The following is a 16,914-nucleotide window of genomic DNA, read 5'->3' as shown; positions in this document are numbered from 1 at the left end:
TTATTCTTCTAAGGAACAAATTTGAAGTATTCCTATTTTGGCAAAAAAGATGTCATGGTACAAGAGGATCGCACTTGTGGGGTCCGAGGAAGGTCATCAAACGTGATTATGTAATTATTTGATTTAAATGACAAATTGGGAAGAGAAATTATTTTCCGTAATATAAATTTTATGCGGTTATTAAACGCATTTCTGATATGGGAACATAAATATTATGCATTTACCAAACGTGTTTTGATTTTCTAAAAATCATTTAGGGAACAGAATAAAAAAATTAATTCTAATTAGAATCACTTTTTTTAGAGCAAAAACGTTACTAAACAGGCCCTTAGTATCCATTTGCTCCACCAGAATAATGACGTTGGCTATTCCAACAATCTACTCCCGCTCATTTGCTCTGCTAAAAAAAATCATCATCTTTTCCTTATTTGAGACAATTATATCTATTCAATTTTTCATACGAGTACATGCTCAAGTCGATGCTCAACTCGAGTACACATGTAGTACAATTTATTTGTATTATGTAATTTTTATCAATAGTTCTTTTACTATTAAAATTTTTTGAATATTTCGTAATGAAAGGAATTTTTCTTATTTTTTTAATTATTCTTTTTTGGTCAAATATTTTTTTTTTTTGATTGTTGATTCATTGCATATATGTGCGCATATTTTCGAGCTTAAGAAAAAAACAAACAAAACCACATAATTTACTGCGCCGGGAGACCACGAGAGGCCTGTCGCTTTGCGCAGCACCGGGCCACTAGTGATCTTAATCACAAGAAAACGAAAAAAAGCACATCGAGCATGTAATAACCGTCCGATGCAAAAAGTCGGCCGAATCAACGGTCGTCGGAATATATAAGCTCTTCGGGACTGGACCGCGAACACGTGGCAATACGTCATTCGCCTCCTTCTTTGATCGCTGTACCGAGGTGGAGCAGTTCAAAAAAAACAAAAGATGCAGAAAAAGGAAAAAATCATTCCTCAACGGAAGGTAAAGAAAAGCTCGCGATCTCACGGGGCAGAGAGAGAGAGAGAGAGAGAGGGAGGAAGAGGGTGGAGAAGACGACGATTCCGTCTGTTGATTCGTTCCTTCTTATTTTTTTGTTGTTTCGATTTTTGCTTGGAGATTGCTCGGATAGGGGCCGGGACTCGCCGGATTGCTCCGCGATTCGCCGGGATTTCTTCTTTTTGATTTTTTCTGACGAGTTTGTCATCGGTCGCCGTCGCCGATTGAGCGGTTCGATTGGCCATTGTTGTCGAGATGGTGAACTCTATGGTGGAGAGAGCAACGACCGACATGCTCATCGGACCTGATTGGGCGATGAACATTGAGATCTGTGACATCCTCAATCACGACCCCGGGTAATCTTGTCATTATCATGTCGCTGTCGAAGTATTCTCTGTTGCTACTCTTTTCTGCTCGCTTTGATCAAATTCCTGCACTGGAAGCTTGGGGTAGTGCCGGGATTTGATCAAATAGTTATTTTGGTTGTTGAGAAGAGTTAGTGCAAAAGGGATTTTGACATAAGTGGACGATGTTTATCGTCCCAACACGAATTTTTTAAATCTTACATGCCTAACTGTCTTAGTTGGATGGATGAAATGAGATCATTTTGCGTGGTGATCGCATTGAAAGAGCTTAGAAGCCATCGGTTTTCGTCATTGTTTTCAGCTTGTTTGATCAAGTAGCTATGGAAGTAGTTTTGGATGGTCAAGATGTTGTAGAAGAGTTATTTGATTTTTGAAAGAAGTTTGTGTAAAAGGAATTGTAACGTCAGTGAACGTTGGTTTCAGTAACGATGACTTATATTTACATCTCAACCCAAAGTTGTAGTTGCATGGATGAGAGAATCGATGCAATTTAGCTCAGTGGGTTTGATAGAGAGGAAAAAGCTGTTTAGGATGCTTTCCTCTCCCTACTGACCAGAAAGCTGGAAAACTGTCTTTGTGGGGGGTTCCCTGGATTTTTTTGTGAATCTCAGTACAGGGAACCATTAAAAGATTGCTGTCATTATCAGGGAACCCAAAGATTATTAATCATGAGGAGTCGTATGTCTAATTGACATGTAATGATAAGTTTGTAACATTTTCCGATTACACTTCTGCAACCAACATACACAACGACTCTAATTTTCCATTGTTCCACTCTACATGGCCTGATTACAAGTTCTTAAATAAAGCCCTTCAATAACTTTGATTGGACTCGATGTGATCTTTTTAAAGACCTGTCCAATTGAACCTAGCTAGTTTGTGAAGAAACTAAGATCAATCAAGCCACAATCATTGCTATGAGATTTGTGGAACCATTGCCAATTGTTCGAAAAGCTTAAACCCTTAAATAAAAACGTGGTTTAATATCTAATTATTCTATCACTCCTCCTCACCCTTAGTTTGGTCTTTTTGCGTAGTACTAAGCATGAAAATATTTAAATAGGGAGATGAATGGGATCCGGAAAGATTTGAACTCGGGATTTTCTGCTCTAATAGCATGTGAGATTTGTGAGATCACTACCAACTGTTCTAAAAGCTTAAGTTGTTAATGAAAGCATGGTTTAATATTTAATTATTCTATCAATTGTGATTCGGACTTAATCAATCATTATCATGGCTAATCTTTATCATACTAGGAAGATGTTGTAGTCATAAATCATACAGACTTGTGCTTTATATAATAGGTGTCAAAATCATAAAGGTTCAATGTGATTGTGATGGGATGGTTTGAATTGCTTATTTTCATCTAGAAGGTGAAACAATAAATGGCAAGAAACTAAAATGTAGGTGAATATTTTATAGCACAGTGATTCAACTGTAGCTGGTGATGATTTTCTAAAGCATGTTTCTCAATTAGTATTTTGTTAGCTTGTATTTCTGGCATCTTATCATCTTATCTCCTGTGAGGAATGATCCCTTTCCTGCTTAACAGGTATAGGTTTGTTTCACTCGCTGAAGAAGAAATATGTTTTCTCTAAACTTGTCAATGCTAGTTGTTAGTCTCGTATTACATACTATATTGGAGTATAGGTTGCCTCTCTAGACAAATAAATTGAACTACAAATTGGGCTTTCCTCTTCAAAATTATTGGCCAAGCTTCTGATTTTAACTATTGCAGTGTGCTTTGAGTTGTTTTTTTTGGGATTTTCTTGGGAGGGTGGATATGGGGGTGGTTTTCTTTCTTTCTTTTTTTTTTGGTCCGGTTGAAACTCTTTGAGTTGAGAAGAATCTCATCTAATACTGATTCTTCAATTTTTCTTAATTACGATGGTCTCGAGAAAGTTGTTATAAGTTAAACTCTTAAGTAGTTCATTACCCTTACTTTTGCTAAACATCATGGCTCTGTTTGGGAAATTGGGGAGGATGATAATATGATTAGAAGATTTTGAAAATTATAAAATTTTTGTGAGAAGGGACAGAAGGGAAACTTTTAAGTTTATTGGCATTTTCCTTCCCTTTCCCTTCCCCTAGGTCTCCCACACATAGCTTAAGGAATTATAGGGTCAGATTTGAGGTTTAATTAGCTTTTGCATTCTTGCTTGCAAGGTCCTCCAATTTTTCTGACTGTGTCTACCCATAACGTGTATTATTTGCTTTCTCTCTGTTTGGTTCTGTTAAACTTAGTAATTGACCTAGATTGAGTCTATTACAGAAACTTTATGCCTGACTTCTTTCCCTCAGTATTAAAATTTCACGATCTTCCCTTGTTCAAAAAATTACTGTGCAGTCCTTGTTGACTGCATGAGTTCATCTACTGTACTTGCAGGCAAGCTAAGGATGTAGTTAAAGGCATAAAGAAGCGTCTTGGAAGCAAGAATCCTAAGGTTCAACTCTTGGCTTTAACGGTAGGTTTTGGAAATTTTGGTTTCCTTTTAAAGTTGCAAGTGCAGTGGCTTCTGTTTTCCTTGTGAATGCGCCTGTGTTATTGTTGCAATTTTTCAAGCAATATAGTAGTCATAAAGTATTGGTCCTACTTTGGCTCTGTGGTTGGTACCAGTGAAGTGCAAGAAGGGATAGAAGGAAAAAGGATTAAGGTAGTGGTTATCAACTATTGAGGAGATGAAAGAATGGTGAGGAAAGTGGATAACTGGTCATTTAAGAAGAGATTAGTGGGATATTTGCTTATGTTTGACTATTATGGTGACCTTGTGACTATGAAAAACTGAATTTCTGACAAAGTGCAAATTATGGGATACTACAGTCCAATTTGATATTAAAAAAGCTGCTCACTAGTTTTTAGTGAATGTAGAGAATAAAAAAGGTTCTATGCGGGCATGTCTTCTGCTATTTTGAGGTTTTATGCTTCGTGATGCTTATGTCGCTCATTGAGTTTCTTGGAGTTTATTTGAGGATCCATGTTCTTTTATAGCTTAAAAGCAGTAGATTGAGAAGCAGAACATTGTTCTAAAAGTGCCGTCTATAATCTGATTTACCTGCTGTAGAATTTTCATATTTTATTAATTTTTGGTCGTATGGAATTTTGTCATTGAGTGCACAGGCGATGTGGTGACCTTGTTCGCTTTGTGCAGTATGTGTCTGTTCAGACACAGGAAGGAAATTTTAGGAAAGGGAGCAAGTTACGTTATTCTGTTGTATTGAGTGAGAATTGCTTGCTTTTTCATTCCTTCACTTTGTTTTCTTTGGAAAAGTTTGTTCAATTTACAAAGTATTAGAATTGATTTGCATATTGTATGGATAAGAACTCTCCTCTTGGTGCATTATGAATTTTTTCTTCCTGGATTAAATGCTGGTTGGATCTTTGGCTAATGCAGATCAGTTGGGTTTTTTTTGTCTTAATAGTTATTGGAGACAATTATAAAGAATTGTGGAGACATTGTTCATATGCATGTTGCTGAGAGAGATGTTCTTCATGAGATGGTGAAAATGGTGAAGAAGAAGGTAATAAATTTTGATGCATTTGGATGCTGAAAGTTACTTGTTGGCTGAAACTTCATGTTATTCCTGATTCTGCAGCCCGATATGCATGTCAAAGAGAAGATACTGATCTTGATAGATACTTGGCAAGAAGCTTTTGGAGGACCAAGGGCACGATATCCTCAATACTATGCTGCCTACCAGGAGTTGCTGGTACATTTTTTTTCTCGCTCTTGGGAACAGACTTGTTTTATTCGTGACTTGGTTGATGTATTTAGGTCTGGAGAGTACTATAACATTTCCCTTTTTCTGGTGTTGGTTGTTATGTTATATTACTTACTATTCTCTAAGTCCACTCATTTTGGTACAGCGAGCAGGAGCAGTGTTCCCTCAGAGAGCGGAGGGTTCTGCACCGGTTTTTACACCTCCACAAACACAACCTCTTTCTTCATATCCGCAAAATATTCGCAATGCTGATCACCGGCCGGAGGCATCTGAGTCTTCTGCGGAGTCTGAGTTTCCCACATTAAGGTGCATTTATAAATTATATGTAGAAATGCTGATACCTTTTCTCTTGTCATTAATTTTCATTTGTTACAGATCTATGTCCAAAGAATTTTAAACCTGCTGCTCGTATTATAGCTCCATGTGGAACTTAACATTCGTCTTTACTTCTTAGTGGCAAATCTCTTCTTTGTACAACAGAGTTTGTTTAGCAAGGCTTTTTTTTGAGTACTTTTTATATTCTTTGATTCTTTGGCTTATTCAATTTGACTATTGTAAACGTGGTGCACCTGATTTTTTTTTCTCCAAAGTATGCAAATATTGACACGTAATTCACATATGATAATTGTTTTTGTCAAGGGAATTCAAACAAGCTCATTATTGTCTTCTAGCTTGTATGTATCATAGAGGTCCTTTCTTTGTGATCCTTAGACAGTCTATACAATTTTGTTGAAATGAACACTCTGATTATTAGTACACTGATGTTTAAAGGATTGTAGCCCTAGGTGGATGGGATATCTAGTATATCCTGTCAAGGACATTTTACAGCACCTTGCTTCTGTCATGTATTTTGAGGTTCTTGATGCATATGTTCTTGTGTAGCTTGACAGAAATACAGAATGCACGCGGGATCATGGATGTGCTTGCAGAAATGCTGAATGCCATAGATCCTGGGAACAAGGAGGTGCATTTTTGAATTTGTGATGCTTAATTAAGGATGTATTTTAATGCATCAAGCAGTTGAATTAGTGAGCACTGATAGTATCTTATTGAAATAATGTGAGGTTGAAGTTCACTTTTCTTTTTAGTTTTCCCTTTATTTGGAAACCAACCAGCGGTGTTTCTTTTGCAGTTACAATTGTTTTCTTATTGGCTAGGTTTTTTTTTTTTTCTCTTTATAAATCTGCAGGGGCTTAGGCAGGAGGTCATTGTTGATTTGGTAGAGCAGTGCCGCACCTACAAGCAGAGAGTGGTGCACCTTGTAAATTCAACATCGTAAGGCTCATATTCCCTTTTGCTGACTGTATTTTGACGGTTATCGTCTTCTCCAGCTTTCCTTTTTGTGTTTAAGTACCCTTGCTACCATGTCCATAGGTGGGACATTTTAGTGGTTGTTATTTCATTTGTTGGTGAAGAGGAAATCTTTAGATATGTTCTCTTTGCTTGGAAGACTGGTTCCAGCATAAGCACTATAGGACACAGTGGCAGATTCATGGTGTTGGTGTGAGACTGCGTGAACTCGTCCTCCAGATGGATGCTTTTCATCTGGTTTGCACTGGAGTATTTACAATGTGTGTGCATGCTAATGACTTGGTTGCTGTCTCTATATTATACGATGTTTAATAGCTATATCTCCGTGTTATGATAAATTGTTCTCTATTTCATCTAACTTGTGTGGATATCAATTTTTGTCTATCTGATGAAAAGTCCCATAGAGTAAAACATTGTTTGACTGAATTCTGATTTTTAATGACCTAAGTTCAGCTAAAATCAGTGCATTCTTCTGCCTTACTGCGATGCTTCCTACGATGTTTCATCTGATTGCTATCTTTATGGTCCAACTTGTCCATTTTAGCAGCATAAATGGACATATAGCGTGTTGCAAGACGAAGGGTCAGGATTTAAGAGATATTTGACTAGGTATAAAGAAGATTGTGTGTCATACCTGTTGCACTGGAGCTGTGGTGTTTTTAATTACTGATAAGGAGGAAGTCATGTGTGCTACGAATTTAAGAGGCTTATAGATCCAATACAGAAAACAAAGTTACTTTCCTCTAACGAATTACTTAAGCTTGCATCTAATTTATACGCACAAGTGCTGATGATTTCTGTGTGGTTTCCTATTTTTCTTAGGGTATAGTAACATGAAGATATAGGTGCCAATGGTTGCATGAGTTCCAAGCTTGTACAAGGTTAACTGTGAGATATCTTGTCTGATTACCTATGGGAGAAAATAAAAGATCAAAGGACAATAATTTCTCACTCACCTGACAGGAATTGTTCAAGACCAGTGAAATAATGAATATTGGTGCAGCTAAGATGATGAGAATTATAAATAAAGCTTAATTGCAGAGAGTAACGGCAATGATCTTCGTGTGTTTGAATGAAATTTAAAAGAAAAGTTTCCTAGGGGGTTGCCAAACGTGAAGGAGGTTCTTAATTAACATTGCTTTCTTTATGTCGGGTTTGGTTGAAGTGAATTTATAACCCCAGCTCTCTCTCTCTCTCTTCCCAGGGTTTTTCATAGCTTATTGATGTGGAACTTCTTTCTAGTAGTCATTATATATGCACATGCTAAATTTCAAAAGAAGGGATGGCTTATTGGTTCCAACTTAAACTTGTAATCCAGGGATGAGTCACTTCTACGTCAAGGATTAGCGCTGAATGATGACTTGCAGCGTGTACTTGCCAAGCATGAAGTCATTGCTTCTGGATCTTCAGTCAAGGTAGAGAAAATCCAGCCGGAATCTTCTGGCACCACGACGGATGTCAAAGGTCCTTTACTTGATATTGGTGATAACAGCAAAAAGCCTGATGAAAGGTAATTGGTTCATTAGTCACGAGTTCAATATATAAACCCCAAATACTTAGTATGCGGCAAGATATGAAGTTCAAGTCTTGTGAACAGCAGTAGTGCTACTCTTGTGATAACTTGATCTGGATATTGTCCGCTAATTTTCAGCTGTTTGGTAAAGTTTGCTAGATATTTACACATTTATCGAAGTTTATCATCTATCTTTTGATTCTCCAGTTATTAAGAGCTTGTCTGGTGCAACTTTTTCACAGCAGATACAGCTGTGAAAAAAGAGTTGCAGCTTTTTGAGGTGTTTGGCAAATTCCTTACAGCTGCAGTACCCTCAAAATTGCTGCAGTTATAACAGTTTCTAGAAAACTGCCTCACCCAATTTGGGTGTTGATGGGAGTTAGGTCTTGAGAGAAGAAGAAAGGAGAGGAAGGGAGAAATGTACCAATACATCGTATACATGTGTTCATTATAAATACGCAAGTTCAAAATATTTTAAGCATGTTACTCTCAAACACTTCTCTTGTGGCTTAAATTGGCTTAAGATCTCGAATATTTGCTGTTGAAACTCTGTGTCAGGCTGATTAAACTTGAGGAGATTGCTGTCCAATGTTACACATTCAGTTCTTGAGTTTCAAGTGTTTCTATGTCTCCCCAATTTGCTCATAAGATGGCTAGGGATCTTTCCAAAATATGCTAGTCCAGACTCCAGATTGACAAGAGAGCAGCCATTTTTTCAGTTTGAACACCTGCAGTCTCTCTCCACTTATTACTTGAGACTTACACAAAGATCGGTTCTGTTAGTGTTATACAGAGCAAAATTTATTCTATACTGGATAAGCATGAGTATACATTGTCATTTTTCTTAAAGTACGTGAAAGAATTAGGAATTACTATAATACATTGTCATCATGACTTCACTCATTTCTATTCTAATGGAAATGATTTACGTGGTAGAATTAGTCCATTTAAATTACAGGTTCCGTAAAAATATTGTGCTTAAGAATTGAATTTTGTTATATTTTTGTGCTGTCTTATGGTAATTAGTATAAATATTTTACTCTTTTTTTTGTGATACTAAATAATCAAATATTGATAATTGACATGTTATATCATTAATAAACTAATAGGAAGATACAAGATAAGTTAAAGAGTTCAGCCAACATCCAGGAGAGGATAGTCAAACCGAAATCATGAACATACGTGTATCTTACCTAACAGTACCAGTATTTTACTATTAAAGGATGGGTGATCAGCTTGATTTAAATTTTAATTGAGCACATAGTTTCTGGCCAAATGAGCTATAAGAAGTGGGGTTTCTGCAGATCAACATCAAGTGCTGGTACAGGGTCTCAAACGTTAAATCAGTTGCTGCTTCCCGCTCCATCCTCCTCCAACGGTCCTGCTGCTCCAGCTAAAATTGATCCGAAAATGGACCTTCTCAGTGGAGAGGACTACAGCTCTCCAAAAGCAGATACTTCACTAGCACTTGTGCCTGTTGGACAACCACAGACAACTGCAGCTCAGTCGCAGCAGAATGCGCTCGTTCTTTTTGATGTGTTTTCGGACAGTAACAACCAGCCCAATGCCATCAATACCCAGGGTGGCTATTCAACTACACACAGCAATCCTTCTACTCCTCAATTCCAGCAGCAGCAGAATCTGCAAGCTCCACAATTTGGAGTTTATGCTAATGGCAGCATGCCAAACATGGGATCGAACCAGCACGATCAACTACCTTATTCTCAAAGCTCTGTTCCTGTTTGGAATGGCCATACGGCGCAGCAGCAACAGCCTCCCTCTCCTGTCTATGGTGCTCTTCTGCTTCTTCATGAGTACCTGACATTACTTTCTTATTGACACGTATTTTGTCTTTCGGCTTGTACTGTAGAACCTCATTTGGCACATCCTAGGGGCATGCTTGGTATCCTTTTCCCGATCACTGACATGCTACGAGTCTTAAAGCCCTTTTGGAGAGAGTTAGACCTCTTCTTTATGGACATACCCGAACTCCTAACATACAATCTTACAATCTGTTGAGCTTACAGTTTTGTGGTCTTTCACAGGTGCTCAAACTAGTGATTCGCTACCACCACCACCTTGGGAAGCTCAGTCAATGGAAAACAGCCAACTGATGGGCACTCAGTACCCCCAACCAATGCAAGGTTCGCAGGCGGTTGTCACACATGCACAACCTGCTCTGAGTGGATTGCATCCCCAGGCACCTTATCAAATGGGGAATGAGCAAGCGATGGGCATGTACATGCAACCAGTTGCAGGTGGCCACTTGCCCTCGCTGAATAACCAGGTTGTTCCAACAAACCAAATGGTAGGACTACCACCTCAGCCCCTCCAAGGAGGTCCTTATATGGGGATGGTTCATCAGCCAATGCAAGTAGGTCAGATGGCTTATATGTATCCCCAGCAAATGTATGGCAGCCAGGTGGCAGCCTATGGCTATGGCCAACAAGGTGCTCAGTACCTTGACCAGCGGATGTATGGGCTATCGGTTCAAGATGACAGTAGCTTAAGGAACTCTTCATACCAGGTGTCCACTTCATCATATGTGCCGCCCATGAAGCCTTCAAAGCCAGAGGACAAGCTATTTGGAGATCTTGTTAATATGGCTAAAGTGAAATCGTCTGCAAAATCTAATACACCAGGCAGAGCTGGTAGCATGTAGCAGTAGTATTTGCCAATCATGTTTTGCTTGTTAACTTGATTCCTTTTGATTTTCTTATTTCGAATTTTTCTATTATACATATTTGGCAGTTTCTTCTGTTTGCGGCCATGTATTGGCACTACTCGTTTGGCATTGAGATCATGTACATTCTTTGTAAAGGGAAAGAAAAGGAATTCTCCTCGACCTTTTATCTCTTATCAGCTGAACCATTAATAAGCGCACGTGATTTAGCTGATATAATTCTCATAGATTTTTGCAGTTTGAGTTGGTGTGCATGCCTACAGCAGATTTTTATGAGAATTTGAGTGTGCGCTGAGGGAAGTATTCGTCGGGTTGATACTTGGAATTTCAATCTGGCAGGACGATTGTCCTTTGATTTTGTAAATGCCGTTGTTGCAATGGACTTTCTTAACTTCGGAAGATGTACTTGTGGTTGAAGTTTGGATGAGTTGAGTTTATATAGGGGTGTAGATTAGAGCATCTCTCTTTGAACATTTCTGATCTCATTTTGTTATGTAAATTGCTTGGTTTTCAGTGATGTTCATATTATCCTACATTTGGTCTTTTCGCTGAATTGCTGACCTTTTTGTTTTTCCCCTGAAGTGAAGCTATGTTGGTTTTCCTAGCTTTTATGGTCTCTTGGATTGAACATTCTCGGTCAAGCTTATGATACGAGACCTTCCCAGGGGTTGCTGTCTACTTTTTGTTCACCTATAAAAGAAACATTGTTGTTGTTTTGCGTCGATGATGCTTCAAACTGTCATGTATCGGGGGTAATTTTCCCATGAGTAAGTGCAGAGACTTTGCCTAGATGCGGAGGTGTCTTTTCTTCTCATTTTTGCTTTTTTAAGCGGTGAGGAATTATCAAAAAAGTTTTAGTTTGTTGTAATTGTATCAATTCAGTTCTAATTTTTTTTTTGCCAATACAATTTTAAGTTTTTTACATTTGTGCTAACTTAGTTCATCCGGTCAATTTTGGTAGCTCGCACTACTACTATTGATGTGGACTTTTTTTAATAATATTTAATAAATTTTTGGATTTTTTTTGTGATTTTTTTGCTCCACTTAAGGATGCCCTAAGTGTCGAGAAAAATAAAACTAAAGAAAAGAAATAAAAAAATCATAAAAATTTTAAAATATTACCAAAATAATTTTTCGTTAGCATTGACCTGTCAAATTTGGCTGGATGGATTAAAATGATACGAATATAAAAGATTTAGGACTGAATTGGCCTAAAAAAAAAGAATTACTACTGAATTTACACAATTATAAGAGGTTTATGACTTCTTTGATAATTCTTTTACGGATGACGTATTGCTATTATTGGACAAGATTTATCTCTTTTTAGAGATACTTTGATTTACAAGTATGATGATCTTAAGCGTGTTGAATGAGAACATTGCTTAAACATCATTCCTAGAAATTTGACAGATGAACCAAACGCGCTCTGGCGAGACCAATGCATTCAAAGGGAAATTCTCAAGTGGGCTCGACAATGCAAACCATCGGATTTGATAAGTCTCATGTGAGGCTCCTAGGCTCTATAGTTCCGTTTGCCGGGTCTATCAGGCGTTTGCAAGAACGGCTCGTGTGCATTTGAGCTGCTTTGGCCGGCTCGCCGGCCCCAAAGGAGGAAGACAAAAATACATAAAAGAAAATTAAGACAATTAATTAAAAAAATTCTGCAAATAATAAAATATTATTAAAAATTTGCCACGTTAGGGCTACGGCGCCACGTAAGTAGCATTTTTCATGTTTAAACGTTGTTCATATCTTCATTTTATTTTATTGTTCAATGATACCTTTCACTAATAATTCATGTAGGTGAAATAAATATCAATTAGATAAAGCTAACAAAGGTAGAACATTCTATTTTTCTGATAACATTGCAGAATTACTCAATTTTAATTGAAATAATTACCTCACTAGTTATTAGACATATACAATACAAATTATTAAGGACGAATTTTCAGGGACTTACCTCTAATCACATTAAACGAGAATGGTCAATCTTGAAATGAAATGCAGTTGCCATTGAATTTGTAAATCCGATCCTAATAGAAATTTCAAAAATACCATAATAATAATCAACATCTCTGATTACAAAAATTTTAAAAAATATTTATGCTTTCAAAGTGAAGAATTATACTCTGACAAAAAAAAAAGTAAAGAATTATGCTAATTTTGTTTTGAAATAACCAATTTCATACGTGCTTATCTAAATTGGATGTCGATGCTTTTTGCCCTTTATGAAAACTAAGAAAAATATTTATGTAAGTAAACCAACGTCAAGTGTGAAAAGAGAAAACAATATGATAAAGAGGAAAAACTGAAGAGAAACACGGGACCCAAAGCTTCAGATGGGAGACAATTTCTGATTCTCAGTCATCATTCGGGTGTGTGCTTTCTGTAATCGTGTTGCGCCCAACCACCTCGTCCTCCTCGTCCCCGTCCGAAGCTAAAAGCCCCGTCGACTTGGATCGTAATTTGTTGAAGCAAAGGTATTCTCTCCGATCTCTTTATTGACGGCGAATTGCTCATTCTTTGTTCGGTTCTTCATTACCCAGAAATCGTTCGATTGGTATTTGATAAAAGCAATAAATTTGTGCGGTGGGTGCTTAAAAGCTTGGCTAAATTACTTCCGTTGTGGTGGTAGGCGAGTCTGTGCTCGGGGTACATTTTCGTGCTTGATTCTTGAGAAATTTCCCGGATTTGGGTGGAGTGATTTGGGAGTGGTGAGAATGCACGGAATATATACCCAAGTGTTAGACGGCATGAGGGCATGATTTTTCGTTTTCTTTGAATTTTTTGATGTATTGGTTCACTTGTGTTCAATTTTCAGTTGAATTTGGTGGAAGTCGGATTTTCTGTAGCAGACTTGATTCGCGAGGATATATCGAAATGCAGGTATTACTGATTACTTGCAACTACTGGCTCTTTGTTCTGCTGTTTCCGTGGGATCATTCTCGAAAAGTTTTCTTTTTAATGGTGAAATTTTGCACTAGGTTATCATTCTTATGTACCGAGTAAATCATTTTCTGACTTCGCACATCTCATGAAGCGACAGATTTTATTTCCTGCAATTACATACGTGGAGGAATTGGTTTTTGCTTTTTCTTTATATCCCCAGGCTGGGTGTGAATCCTAAAGCCGATATGTGCTTGTATTTGTAGACATCGAGGGCGAGGCTGTTCAAGGAATACAAAGAGGTGCAGCGAGAGAAGGGAGCTGATCCGGACATTCAGTTGGTTTGCGATGACTCAAACATATTTAAGTGGACTGCTCTTATCAAGGTGAGATTGATTGGCTGATGGGGGTAATTGGCAATTGAGTGGTGCTGTTGCTCATGTAAGTGAAATGGTGATTCTCTTTCATTAGGGACCATCAGAGACTCCTTTTGAGGGTGGTGTTTTCCAGCTCGCCTTTGCTATACCTGAGCAGTACCCACTGCAGCCGCCTCAAGTTCGTTTCCTGACTAAGATATTTCACCCCAATGTGCACTTCAAGGTATAATTGTTTGTATGGGAATGCTTATTGATGATGAATTTGCTGGAACTAGTTTCAGTGCATGCTAATAGGTTGAAGGGCCAAACTGTTGTTTGGCGATTAATGGTTCTTTTAGTCAATATCTATTATGTCCACAATCATAAACTGGAAAGAGTCGGTAGTTTGGTTAACTGGCACATGAAAGATAGATAGAGGTGCAGAGCTGAGAAGTGAAGACTTCTTTGACAATTAATCAGGAACCAATCTTGACTTGCTTTAAGTTAAATTTTGCCAAATTATTTCCAGAGAATCTCTATAGGAATTGATTTCCTGATAACTACTAGCTGGGGAAAATCAACAAAGATACCTGACGCATAAGTACGAGATGCTGTAAGTGTTTGTTGGACTTATAGATGGATATTTTATTTATGCAGACAGGGGAGATATGCCTTGATATTCTGAAGAATGCATGGAGTCCTGCCTGGACCCTCCAGTCTGTTTGCAGGGCTATAATAGCTCTCATGGCCCACCCTGAGCCTGACAGCCCACTAAATTGCGATTCAGGTATTACTGAGTTTCTTTAAAGAAGAAATAATAACTGTAACTAAATAGTCATTATTCTTTCATTAGTACATTAATCTCAACCAGAAATTTCCTTACCGAAGTCTTTATAGCGCCTATTATCTAAGTGACCTAGTGTGGTGTTTCATATTTATTGCTTGCACCTCTTGCAAGGAGTGTATACTTGTGTGCTTGCATGTTCACTGTTTCATGATAAAATGTGGCAGTGTTGCTTCCCAAAATAATATCTAGTTGAATGTTGTTTCACTTACATGAAAACTATGCAGAGTCAGGACCAAGAGCCCAAAGTTGGTAGAGTCACCTTTCTCGCTTTTAAATCTGGATCCAGGGATCACTCCCCTTCCTACTTTGTGTATACCATAACAACAAGAACAAGAAGTTGTGCCATTGCACTTTATCGAGTAATATTTCCTCCCCTCAGCCAAAAAGAGAAAAGTGAAATTCCCTACTTGGCAGCATAGTTTTTGTGAACATTCATCCTCTGTGCTCCATGCTCCATGATATTGACATAGACTAGTTATATCAGTGCTGGAAAGGAGTGTCCACATCTTGCAGGGTTCTTGATATGTTGCTTTTAGAAGGAGGTGCAAAATTGTCTTTGATTGAACTTTTCCGGAAATAACAAGAGTGAGATCTTTGTATACATCTGACAATTATTGAGAGAGAGTGTTTGATTTTCAGTGGGAATCTTTCATGCTCCTCCTTTTCCACGTTTTGTTTCCTAATGCTATCTCTAACAATTCTTCATCTTATTCTTTATTTCCAATGGTGAGTTAGTTGGATCAGATATATAGGACAGTAGTGCTGGGACAGGTAATTACAGTTGGATGTCTTTGCCTCAATTGAGTATTGACATAAACACATTCTGTTGGGCTGTACATTCCACACGAGATTTTGGGGATTAGATGATTTTTTTTTTGGTCGAAGGGATTAGATGAATTAGGGATGATATAATGCTTCGATTTCAACTCGAGCTCTAATTAGGAACCTTAAGAGCTATTCGTCTTATCATTCATGCAATCAAGCACTCTCGGGGTTTGTTGATTGCCTCCTGGTTGGGCAATATATTGTATGGCATAAAAGGGATAATTTCAACTATGAAGTAATAGATAGTGATAATAAAGGACAAATGCTTCTACTTGTTCAATGTAACGGTTGATGATTATTTTTCCTTATGTCCTAGTCCTGCTTGTAATGGTTGAAGTGTATTAGAAAAGAGAGTATGTTTTCCTGTAGTAAAATCCACCAGATGAAAATGTGGGGCCCCTGGACAGGAGTGCTTGCTCTGCATGAATCCACTGTTTTGTCAGCCGGTCATGTTCTTCTACTACTGTCCTTAATACAACTCTTTGTGGTGAGGCCAACCTCTCCTTTCCTTTTATTTCTCTCTAGGCAGCTCTCTTGCTCATGTTGCTGCTGAGCTATTGAATCATCTTTGATGGGAATTATGCTCCTTGAGAGCATCTGTTCGTGTCTGCATCATTCTGTGAGCTTGTGTGTTGATATGCTTCTTGCGAGATAGCTGTCCAGTGTTGTGTTTGCTTTGTGAGTGGTGGTTCCAGATCAGTTTAATGGATGCTTTGATGTGAATTAGTGTGCCATGTATGTGTGACTAGAGCTTTAAGGTGGTATCCTTGATATACTGTCTAAATGCTGAAGAGCAGAACAAAGTGCAACTGCAATGAAATCCGAGTGTATACGTGTGTTCAAGAGATAAGCCCTTCTCAGGTTATAGCACAACACAAGAAACTAGTAAAACGTAGTGATCGGGTCACGTATTTCATGATTTTGATGGTTTTGGTCATGTCACATACAATCTTGGTTGTTGCTTAAATAATTTTTTAATTATGTTCCCAAGAGGCTATCATACGAGGGCTCAACACACGGAGAATATCAAGAGCATGGGGCTAGGCTTACATATGGCATGATTTATTTGCTTGCCTTTGTTTGCAGGAAACCTACTCCGATCGGGTGACGTGAGAGGATATCAATCCATGGCAAGAATGTACACTAGACTTGCTGCCATGCCGAAGAAAGGCTGAAACCAAGCAATTGCACACGCCCGATTGATGCGTTGGCGTCTTTGTTCGAATTAACTCTTACTCTACAAAGCTCAATTTTGGGTTGTTTTTTTTTTTTTTTTTTGGGGGGGGGGAGGAGGGAGGGAGGTTGCTGCTAAACGACAGAGTTGATATCTCATCTGCTATACAATTCTATGCCAGTTGCTAGATTTGGTGTGGAGCTCATCCTCCTGTGGATGGATTTT

General features: G+C 38.1%; 2 protein-coding genes across 4 annotated transcripts; both read left to right on the top strand.

Moving 5' to 3' along the window:
• The first annotated feature begins 999 nt into the window (after positions 1-999).
• LOC115753992 (TOM1-like protein 9) lies at positions 1,000-10,777 on the top strand. 2 transcript variants are annotated; one of them, XR_004016934.2, is made up of 11 exons: positions 1,000-1,365; positions 3,761-3,839; positions 4,795-4,893; positions 4,969-5,082; positions 5,240-5,400; positions 5,977-6,058; positions 6,284-6,369; positions 7,724-7,915; positions 9,223-9,710; positions 9,964-10,636; positions 10,669-10,777. XR_004016934.2 is itself a non-coding variant. In XM_030692873.2 (10 exons), the coding sequence occupies exons 1-10, from the start codon at positions 1,265-1,267 to the stop codon at positions 10,578-10,580; spliced, it is 2,019 nt and encodes a 672-aa protein (XP_030548733.1). In that variant the 5' UTR covers positions 1,000-1,264; the 3' UTR covers positions 10,581-10,777. The 2 variants fall into 2 exon arrangements, 1 of the variants encoding a protein (XP_030548733.1); XM_030692873.2 differs by having other exon boundaries at positions 9,964-10,777.
• Positions 10,778-13,044: 2,267 nt separating this feature from the next.
• Positions 13,045-16,735, top strand: LOC115754004 (protein PEROXIN-4). Of its 2 annotated transcripts, none has more exons than XM_048277085.1 (6): positions 13,045-13,081; positions 13,422-13,487; positions 13,754-13,873; positions 13,959-14,087; positions 14,501-14,630; positions 16,602-16,735. In XM_048277085.1, exons 2-6 carry the CDS (start codon positions 13,482-13,484, stop codon positions 16,688-16,690), a joined length of 474 nt encoding a protein of 157 aa, XP_048133042.1. In that variant the 5' UTR covers positions 13,045-13,081; positions 13,422-13,481; the 3' UTR covers positions 16,691-16,735. The 2 variants fall into 2 exon arrangements, with proteins under 2 accessions (XP_048133042.1, XP_048133043.1); XM_048277086.1 differs by lacking the exon at positions 13,045-13,081 and adding an exon at positions 13,092-13,253 and having other exon boundaries at positions 13,423-13,487.
• Positions 16,736-16,914: the final 179 nt, after the last annotated feature.

This window comes from Rhodamnia argentea, chromosome 4, assembly GCF_020921035.1.
Source record: "Rhodamnia argentea isolate NSW1041297 chromosome 4, ASM2092103v1, whole genome shotgun sequence".
Taxonomy (NCBI): Eukaryota; Viridiplantae; Streptophyta; class Magnoliopsida; order Myrtales; family Myrtaceae; genus Rhodamnia; species Rhodamnia argentea.
This window is presented reverse-complemented; position numbering and strand designations above follow the sequence as displayed.